The sequence below is a fragment of the Cibotium barometz genome, chromosome 51 (assembly GCF_041138505.1).
Source record: "Cibotium barometz isolate CiBa-2024 chromosome 51, ASM4113850v1, whole genome shotgun sequence".
Taxonomy (NCBI): domain Eukaryota; kingdom Viridiplantae; phylum Streptophyta; class Polypodiopsida; order Cyatheales; family Cibotiaceae; genus Cibotium; species Cibotium barometz.
The window spans coordinates 41,159,694-41,170,140 of NC_141096.1; the positions used below are offsets into that span (position 1 = coordinate 41,159,694).

At 40.6% G+C, this 10,447-nt stretch overlaps 1 protein-coding gene across 2 annotated transcripts; it reads left to right on the forward strand.

The window, feature by feature from the left end:
• The first annotated feature begins 336 nt into the window (after nt 1-336).
• On the forward strand, nt 337-4,341 carry LOC147609632 (uncharacterized). 2 transcript variants are annotated; one of them, XM_086787565.1, is made up of 9 exons: nt 337-766; nt 884-976; nt 1,073-1,244; nt 1,338-1,508; nt 2,683-2,750; nt 2,836-3,034; nt 3,138-3,245; nt 3,510-3,667; nt 3,762-4,341. In XM_086787565.1, the coding sequence occupies exons 1-9, from the start codon at nt 413-415 to the stop codon at nt 3,966-3,968; spliced, it is 1,530 nt and encodes a 509-aa protein (XP_086643691.1). In that variant the 5' UTR covers nt 337-412; the 3' UTR covers nt 3,969-4,341. The 2 variants fall into 2 exon arrangements, with proteins under 2 accessions (XP_086643691.1, XP_086643692.1); XM_086787566.1 differs by lacking the exon at nt 3,510-3,667 and having other exon boundaries at nt 3,762-4,048.
• The last annotated feature ends 6,106 nt before the right edge of the window (nt 4,342-10,447 follow it).

The following is a 10,447-nucleotide window of genomic DNA, read 5'->3' on the forward strand; positions in this document are numbered from 1 at the left end:
GAAGGAGCACACAGTCCAGACACTTCGATACTTTCTAAAGACACTTGATACTTTTAATGGGCTGTCTTTTGTCTTGATCGTGTTCATACAAAGGACTCTTGCACGAAGATTCTTCGATCCCTGAATAAAATTTTCGAAGAGCTATCGGCGCTGCGTTGCCTCCAATGCTATATGATGCATTCTGCACTGCGTTGTCTCCAATGCTATATGATGCATTCTGCACTGCGTTGTCTCCAATGCTATATGATGGGTCCTCTGCGCTGCGTTGCCTCCAATGCTATATTATGATGGGTCCTCTGCACAGTTGCAACATACAAGTATAAAAGACGGTTGCAACAGATAGATAGATACCTGTCGGGAAGGCAAGCAGGCATTCATAATCCACGTGACACGTATATACATACCTACGGTGATGGCCTTGTTCTGCTTCAGTAGCGAGCAGCACAATGTTGCTCAGGCGGCCTGGGTGCTTGCGTTCGCGGTCAGTGTCCTACTTTGCCTGCTGCACAGTAAATGTGCAGATGCCCAATTCCAGATAAGTGCGCTCACTCCTCAACAAACGCTCGCTGTGCTGCCGGATGACACGTACACTGTTATCTCCGTAGTCGCATCCTCTTTGCTGGACTCTAACACCCCTGGTATGTTGTGGGGGAGTATTCCAAGCGACGCTGTAGCTTCTATCTGTAGTAACGTCGTTCAGACTGGTACGTACAGCTTCTCCGCGTCAGTCACATATGGCGGCAATGCATTGCCCCGAAACATGCAGGTGCCACTGGCCAGCTATTATTCATCCTAGCATGCAACTTGAAGCGATTATATATGTCACAAGTTAACGAATCAGTTGCTTATTTATAATAACGCCCTGCGTATATTGGTGTTGCAGATCCAAGCATTGGGTGGCTGCGGCGCTGCCGGATATGATTCTGCGGACGGAGTAGAAGCTGTTCTAGAGGATGATGACAGCGTTGTCAGCGCTGTAGGCCGATCCACCTGTCTATGTACTTGTGTCAAGAGTCTTTCAAAATTACGTATTGTGTTCAGCTTTTGAAAACCATGCCTGACTGCATTGCAGCTTGTGTGCCCGCAACAAAATTCGAGCAACTTAGGTTGCTTCTTGTTCGATACGGGAGACGAGATCAACACGTTTTACAACCAAGTATCAAGCAACAACAACAGTGATCTTGTAGCAGGGGCGGGTGGCAAGAAATTATTGGGCAACTGCGTCATTGACGGAGCTGTAGAGGGTAAGGCATGCATTGTGCGAATGCATTTTTTCATGTATGCATGGTTGCTCATGGGGCTGTAGCTCTTGTTTCATGTCAAGCAACCTGTTTCAGGAGCCGCCACAGGCTGGCTTGCTGGCGTTATTGTGGCTTATGGCGCCTGCGCGCTTGGATTCAATCCTTTCTGTGATGGCATAGCAGTAGTTATTGGTACAGTTGCTGGGACTGTCATCACTGTAGTTAAAACTTGTTCCGATGCCTTGGCCGACAGCGGTTGCTTCTCTGGTATGAAACCCTCTCTCTCTTTCCCACACTCACACACACACACACAGGTTCCTTCTCTGGTATGAGTCTCTCTCTCTCTCTCTCTCTCTCTCTCTCTCTCAAGAGAGCTCTCTCGACTCTCTGTGTGTGCAATCTTGCTCTCTCGCTCTCTCTCTCTCTCTGTGCTAGCTCTCGCTCTCTCGCGCGCTCTCGCACTCTCTCGCTCTCTCTCACTCACTCTCTCTCAGTCTGAGTCTCTGAGTGAGACTGAGCGAGAGCGAGAGACTCAGACTGAGTCTCTCGCTCTCGCTCTCTCTCAGTTTGAGTCTCTCACTCTCGCTCAGTCTCACTCAGACTGAGAGAGCGCGAGAGAGAGCGAGAGAGAGCGAGAGCTTGCACAAGAGGAGAGAGAGAGAGAGAGAAAGATTGCACAGAGAGAGTCGAGAGAGCTCTTTTGAGAGAGAGAGAGAGAGAGAGAGAGAGAGAGAGATTGCACACACAGAGAGTCGAGAGAGAGAGAGATTGCACACACACAGAGTGGAGAGAGCTCTCTTGAGAGAGACAGAGATTGCACACACAGAGTCGAGAGAGCTCAAAGAGAGAGAGAGAGAGTCAGAGAGAGAGAGAGAGAGAGAGAGAAAGAGCTCTCTCTCTCTCTCTCTCTCTCAGACTCTCTTTCTCTCATAGACTCTGTGAGAGAGAGAGAGAGAGAGCGCTCTCTCACAGACTCTCTCGCTCTCTCATTCTCTCATTCTGAGCTCTCTCGACTCTGTGTGTGTGTGTAATCCCTCTCTCTCTCATAGACTCAGTCTCTCTGAGTCTATGAGAGAGAGAGAGAGAGAGAGAGAGAGAGAGAGAGCTCTCACACAGAGAGAGTAGAGAAAGAGAGAGAGAGAGCTCTCACACACAGAGAGTAGAGAGAGAGAGAGAGAGAGAGCTCTCACACACAGAGAGTAGAGAGAGAGAGAGAGAGAGAGAGAGAGAACGGTTCTCCCCCCCTCAGAGAGCTCGAACTCTCTCTCTCCCTCTCTCTCTCTCTACTCTCTCTGTGTAATCTCTCTCTCTCTCTCTCTCTCTCTCTCTCTCTCTCTCTACTCCCTGTGTGTGTAATCTCTCTCTCTCTCTCTCAGGGGAGAGAGAGAGAGAGAGAGAGAGAGAGAGAGAAAGAGAGAAAATCACGTACCTCCACTTGCAGGTGATGCACTTGTTGCTACTTCTCTTGGTAACATCCTTCCAATGTCTAGTCTTTCTCTGGAAGATCAAGTAAGTTCCACTATCAACAATGAAGTTGAAATTGTGAGAACAATGAAATTGCAGCTCTTTGAGCTTTATTGACTATGACTTGCAGGTAGCTGTGAGACGCTCAGATGGGAAAATTGGATTCAGCCCTATCTATGCTTTTGGGCATGCCAACCCCCATGAAATTGCACTATTCATCAATCTTAACTTGCGATGTGCTAATAACACCATTTACTATAATAACCATTGCCCATCTTCCAGAATGCTCAAGCTCACCCCGTACCATCTCGCCCCCACCATTCATCGAGGTATACGTGGCTACATGAAACAACTTTGCACCTCATAGCTTCTTGGTGGGATTAGAAATTCTATTGTGTATTGACATTTTTTGAGTGTCCTTTGTCGAAGCAGAGAACAAACGCATCAAGCACTACAAAAGAGCAAAGGACTTCCGTGTCGGTGACCTCATGTTGGTTGCATGCGATAATGCTAAGGAAACACAACCTTTCAGTGTTGTAGGTTGTGATAACTAACCTACAAATACTTTTGGTGCCACATCAAATAAACCCTTCATGACAAGAACTACAAAGACTTGTTCATAGTTGCTCCTGCATGTAAACAAAACTTGATTACTCAAGATACAATAAGTACATTCATCCTTTCATGGCTTGAAGGAAGAAAAGCTTTTCAATCAAACATTTCGGTGCCTTACTCTCCCAAGTCCATGCATAAATAGCATTCCTTCACAAAGGTCTCAAATTGAGTGTCCTCTCTTGTTTGCAGATATTGAGATCACATTTGACCATGGACTCTACAATCCACTTACTCTCGAGGGAAACATAATTGTGGATGGTGTTGTGGCTTCAGTGCATAGTGCTTGGTTCTTAGACCAAATGTTTGATATTTTCGAGATTCCTCACTTGCTGCACGATGCATACCAAGTACTAGATTCAATGCAAAGTAAACTATAGAAATGTGAAATTTGCATTTGTATTGAGAAGGAGAAATCTCACACTTTTTCTCATTTTCATGTAGGTTATCATGTTTCCCGTGGTTCTCCTACACCGCATACTTGGACTAAAGTTGTACAATCAACTCTATAATCTAGTGGATCAAAGCATCAACATACCAAACACTGGCACCCTATATGGTGGACACATTGCCATCTTCACAACTATTACCGTCATCTTCTCCATTCTGAAAGGGCTCAAATATGCCACTAACTCATGCATAAGAAATTGACTTATCATAAAGAAAGAACTTTCTTATCATTTAGAAAAGAACAAAATAAAGAAATTATGCATCAAGCCATTGTCAAGACTTATGCGTGGGAGATTTGTCTTCTAGAGACAAGTTATACAAGTTTACATATACAACTCAAAATGGAACAATATATAGGGCATTATCCATGTCATCTTAATTTGGTGTAGGCCTACTTTTTGACTTTATAGTTTACAAGTGAAGAAAGGATTAGGTGAGTTTCATTCTTTCTTTGTGCTCATCCTTGGATAAATCATGGCAGAAAATGTTGTTATTATAGGCCTCAGTTGAGTAGATTCATTAAAGTCTTTGAATGTAATTCCATCATACTTCTTTTAAGATAGCGATTTGTCTATTTCTATGAAAACTTCATATTACATTATATGAATAAAAGGTTGATAGAATTATGACATTAAATATATCTACTTTATGTTTTTGTCAATTAGATTGAGAGAGTGACATATAATAGTATAGTAGTGATTTTATTATGATGTTTTTGGAAAATTCAACTACTTCATGACTTGAGTAGTTCCAACAAGGCTAGAGGTTCCTACATCTGCATAACGTGATAATAATAGTAGAATTAAGTCTAAACCATTAATGCTAGATCACAACAACACAAAGGCCCTGTAGCCACATTTTTTAGACACGGAGAATGACGGAACCAGCTATAATCGCATCTATATTGGTTCAACTATGGGCACGTCTATAACCGCATCTATAAGATGCGTTTATTTTCCCATATAAAATATGTGTCTATATGCCCTGCAAAATTGCTATATAACCATGCTTATAAACGCTGAATAGGCATAATTAAGAGCACTACTATAGTCATACCATAGTCATTGTCTTTTTAACAATGCAAATATTGTAATAAATTATTTCAAATGCTCACATATAAGTAGATAACATTGAAGCCGATGTGGATGCACAACAATTAACAACGTAAACAGTGAAACAATGATTTGCTTTTGAAGACGAGACAATGCACCATATGTTTTGGTCAATGCCAATTAATTAAAATCAATACAATGAGGCCTATGTTTCGATCTCATCCTCAATGAGATCCACCCTTGCCAAACTATCCACTTCAATATCTACATTTTGAATGTCAAGGTCAATAAATACATCCAACCTATCCACTTCTATACATTGCTTTGAAATGTGGCATAATGGGATGACAAACCACCATATATTATTGTCCACTCATGGTTTGAAGGTAACCTATATAAGAAAAAAGCACTCACTAATTTATATTTCCTTACTTTGACATTATCAAAGATAAGTTATGCTTTAAAATATGTGTTGACTATCTAATCACATTGTTGCAGTAAAACTAGTGTGTCCTTTGTGCTTTGCCATTTTCTAGAGTCAATAATCACAAATCCACTTGCATGGAATCTTGTAGTTGCATTAGGGCCTCTTTCCACCATGTCCTTGAACCACTCCACATCCAAAACATATAGAAAGAAGCTTCGAAAATCAAGCTTGATAATATCTTGGATTATGCCACAATAATCATCCATGGCTCGGCTGCATCTCTCAAAGCTAGTAATGATGCCAGAATCTTGTGTGTTTCTCTTATCATCAATCTGTTGGGTCCGAAATGCTTCCCCTCACACCATATAGCATTGAATATAGTCTACGTAGAATAATTCGAATTCGAAATTCATTTAATTCGCTAAATATGGATGAATAACGCATTCAAGTTTGAAAAACATGGTAAAATTCGATGACATCTCACGTTTTAAATCGAATTTAGCACATCAGCAGAGTTTATTCATATGTTTATTCGTACAAATAAAATTATTCATACGAATAAATTTTATTGGTCCGAATAAAATTATTAGTACGAATAAATTGAGCTATATATGCTGCGAACTCTGTGTTTTCAGACATTCTAAGCTTGGCTTGCAAGCCGATCTAGTTAAATCAAAAATGGAAACAAGGATTAGAAGTTGCTTTGCAACTTTCAACCTTGAATAGGGAAATTTCTGCTCGCTTGTGTGAGTGGCTTTCTAGCTTGCTATGTAGTGTTGTATGTAAAGTTTTTTGAATGCTTATGACTTCTTAAGATCTCTTGAAGAGTTCTTAGGATCTCTACTTTGTTTAAACCTTTGCTTTTAATAGAAGTTTTCTTATTTTGAGTTTAGAAGTTTAAATTTATTTTATAGTAAAATACAAGATTGTGAAAAATTTTAGGAGTACTTTAGGAGTGTAAGATTACTATTGCATTGTTAATGTACTTTTTGAACATTTTCTTTGAATGATATGTTTGGCACTGTTCATGTACTTTTGATACATTTTTATTAAACATTGCATATTCTTTTTTAATAATGCACTATTTGGTTCAACACTTGTCTTTTGATTGAATGAATTTACATTATCTCAATTGCATGTGAATGGAGTGATTCGGAACATTTGTCTTTTTGATTGAATGATATACATTCACTCAATGACATGTGAATGAAGTTGGAGCACTTGTCTTTGTTTGAATGTTGTACGTCCATTCAATTGCTTCTGAATCGAGTTCAAACATTTGTATTTTTATTGAATGATGTACATCTATTCAATTGCATGTGAATAGAGTCATAACACTTGCCTTTGATTAAATGAAGTTCTTTCAATGCAATTGCATGTGAATGGAGTCATAACACTTGCCTTTGATTAAATGAAGTTCTTTCAATGCATGTGAATGGAGTCATAACACTTGCCTTTGTTTGAATGAACTTCATTCAATTTAATTACATGTGAATGGAGTCATGACACTTGCCTTTGGTTGAATGAAGTTCATTCAATTCAATTGCATGTGAATTGAGTCTAGTCTAACTTGATGTTGATGAAGTATTTTCATTCATTCAATTTCTTACACTACTACATGATAGCCTAATACCGGCTCTTATACCGACGTCATTAAATGGGGTCTAAAAAAGCCCCGTCATCGATATAAACCTCGGTATCTGTGCCGAAACCACGACGTCGGTATTTGCATCGGGCGCTCATACCCGTGCGTATACCGGCGCCCATACCGACGCGCATACCGGCAGATCTACCAGCCCTTATCCCGGCAAATATACTAGCATGGATACCAGCAGATATACCGGCGTGCATACCGGCAAATATACTGGCGGGTATACCGGCACTTATACCGGCGGATATACCGACGACCACAACAGTAATTTTTTTTGGACAGAATGGTGTTGCCAGGCTACCTGCAGTCAATAGGACTCAACAGCAGTAAACAGACAGCACCATTCTGTCCAAAATAGAGCACAAAAGACAACCATGCTCGTTTTTTCATTTTTCAGATAAACAAGAAATTAAACATTACTCATGAATATTTTGATCATATACCAATAGTTTAAAGGACTTACATTATGGTAATGCCTCCCAATTGATGGTCTCTCCTTCTACTTCAAGCATCTCAAATAAGGCCACAAGGCCATATTTGTAAGTGTACTTCTCTTCTCGCCTACTTGGTGGGCGATTCATGGCCAACTCCTACATAAATAATTAACAATTACAACTTTTAGAAATAATTGAGTGGACAGGTGGTGAGCGTTCTGGTTGTGCCATAGGTACATCGATGAAGGAATGATTGGAAATTAGGATTCAACCGAAGATTTTGGAGGATTATGATCAGTGACACTATGATTTTATTAAATGATTATTTTAAAGATAGTTGAATTTATGAAAAAGGCAACTTCATATTGGGTGTGTAAGTGGTGTGCCTAGTTTTAAGTTTGCATGAATATCCGGATAGGGGGCTTGGGAACTCTTTTCCCTGGTACTTTAGCCCACATACATACATTTAGATAAACAAAATTGCTACAAATACTTACGAATTCATGGTGCATGGTTTCATAACCACCACTCCCAAGATGAGAAGCCCCTACTGTTTGGAGTCTCATCCTTGCCGCCTCTCTTTGTTGTTGAAACCTCTCTGGTGTCTCTGTGAGCTCCTGAGCTATGGCTTCCCACTCCCTATCATCTAGCCAAACAGGTTTCTCTTTCCCCTCTCTAAATGCATCCCTCGCCTCTGACCTACGAGGCCCCATCAAAATGCAAGCTGTATATTGTATCCACTCATTAGAGACGACATTCATAGGGTCAGATGGCTGAAACTCTTGCTTTATCTTTGTATTTATGTAGTTTTTCTTCTCCTTATCTTGTTGATTCCATAAAGTCATAATAGAGTTGTGAAATTGTATAGTGCACAATTGTCGAATTCGTGTCTTCATTGCCTTCCCTGCACTATTCATTATAGGTGCCCCATCCCTAATTGTGTATATCTTGTTGTTGTCATGGTCATGTGCACCCCAAGAAGTGGAAGCTGAACCTATGGGTGTGCTATCAATAGATGAGAGCGAAGGACGACGCTCACGTGGTGGTGGTGTCACAGCATCTGTGGCACTACCACCACAACAACCTCCCCCTGAAGACCTACAACGTGAGCGACGTCTATGTGAAGAGGTGGTAGATCAAGCTGTAAGAGGAGTGGAAGGCTGTGTGGTATGAGGTGTGGGAAATGCTGACGTACCTACAGGTGTGGAAACTGCCGTCGTGAAGCCAGATGGTGAGGCAGATGTCCCTGCTCCAGAACCCCAATAAGTCTAAGCCATGGCTCTCAACTATGGAGTCATGGATGAGAAATTTTATATAACTGCTCGGGACTCATGCCCTGAGGTGTAGGGTTAAATGAGAAATCAGGACTGTAGTTGAGCGGCGACAGTGAGTCAAGTATGATAACTTATATGTTCATTCATATACTCATGAATCTAGGAACTTTTGCTCGTATCACTTCATTTGGTCACCCATGGCCTGTTGGACAAAAAACCATATGACAAACTTGTGCGAAATGAAAATTACATGGTAAACAATGAAAGAACCATATGACAAACATTAACAATGATAAACAACAATGGTAAACCATATCACTTTGCACCTGCACTAGTGATTATGATGGTAAACATTAACAATGGTAAACAATGAAAGGACCATATGACAAACATTAACTTCCCTAAACAACAATGGTAAACCATATCACTTTGCACCTTCAATGTCATAAAATCATTACAAATATGTCATAACTATTTGCATAATCATTAAGATACATCATTTTAAAAATCATTATCTATTCTATCATCCTCATTAAGATCAGTAGCCCCAAAGAGATCTATTTCTATGTACATTTCAGCATCCTCATCATTAAAAGTCCCTTGATGAAGGATGTCCTTATCATCTATGTCTTCTTCCTCAACAGGTTTTCTAGCTTCATTGGTTTGCACCTCTTCATTTGGATCTTGCTCTAGTTGCTCCTCTATTTGCTTGCTCCTCTTCATTGTTGATATCAGCTTCTTTTTGTTGCTCCCCACCACCCTGTGAATCCACATCACCCTGTTGTAGCTCTAATTCTTCACAAATTTGCTTACTGTGGGGGGCGACTTGAACCACAAATAGCCAGCGTGGATCTTTTGGATCCGCTTTAAAGACAACCTGCTCACAATGCTCTAGGCGCACAAAAGTATCTTGCTGATCGGTCCATACCTTCGTGGAGTCCACTTGGATGAGGCCACTCTTGTCTCTACGTACAGTTGCATGTGGCCCATTTGTGATTACCTTGAACCACTTCACATCAAAGATAAACAACTCAAAACTTCTAAAGCCAACCTTTAATATGTCTTGAATGGTTCCAAAGTAATCAAGCATTCCACTAATTGTGTTATCATCACTTGCACTTGCTCAACTTTCTTGAACAAATTGTGTTGTGACACCACAATCAAAGGTTGCTCTTCTTTGGTCTATTCATTCTACTCGAAAATGATGTCCATGTGACCAAAACGCCCCATATTTGTGATACTACAAATAGCACATAAAGATTGTTGATGGACAAATAATAACTGAGACATGTAGAGAAAAAAAAGAGAGACATGTAGAGCTTAAACACTTACATGCCAATCGCATCCTTTTGTAAGCTCCTCCTCCTCCTCTGTTATAGTTGAACCAGCACGTTTGGCTTCTAAAATTGTAGCTTCTAGCCATCTACCTGTGGGAAAGTCCAGAAGAGCTTGCAGACCTTCTGGATATGGGAGATTTCTTGTAGTGCGATTCCTTTTGAAACTTAAACGATCTTGTACTCGCTGTCGCTTGAGAGCTTCATATGTCTCAATCCACTTCTCCATTACATGCGAGTTCAAGATGCAAAATTTGTTGATTTTTTCCCGCCGCAAATTGTTATCCATCTTTCTCTTAATTGCCTTGGCCTTGAGGTTCCTCACCAATGACTCGCTTGTTAGACTCTGTATCTCTGGATCTGATGAATTTAAATATTGAGTGATGTAAACAAGGGACTCTTGTATCAGCCACCCTTCAGACATACTTCCATCCGGGCGAGCCATTTGGCGAACAAATCCCTTTAATGTCTTCATAAACCTCTCCAAAAAGAACATCCATCTTGAATG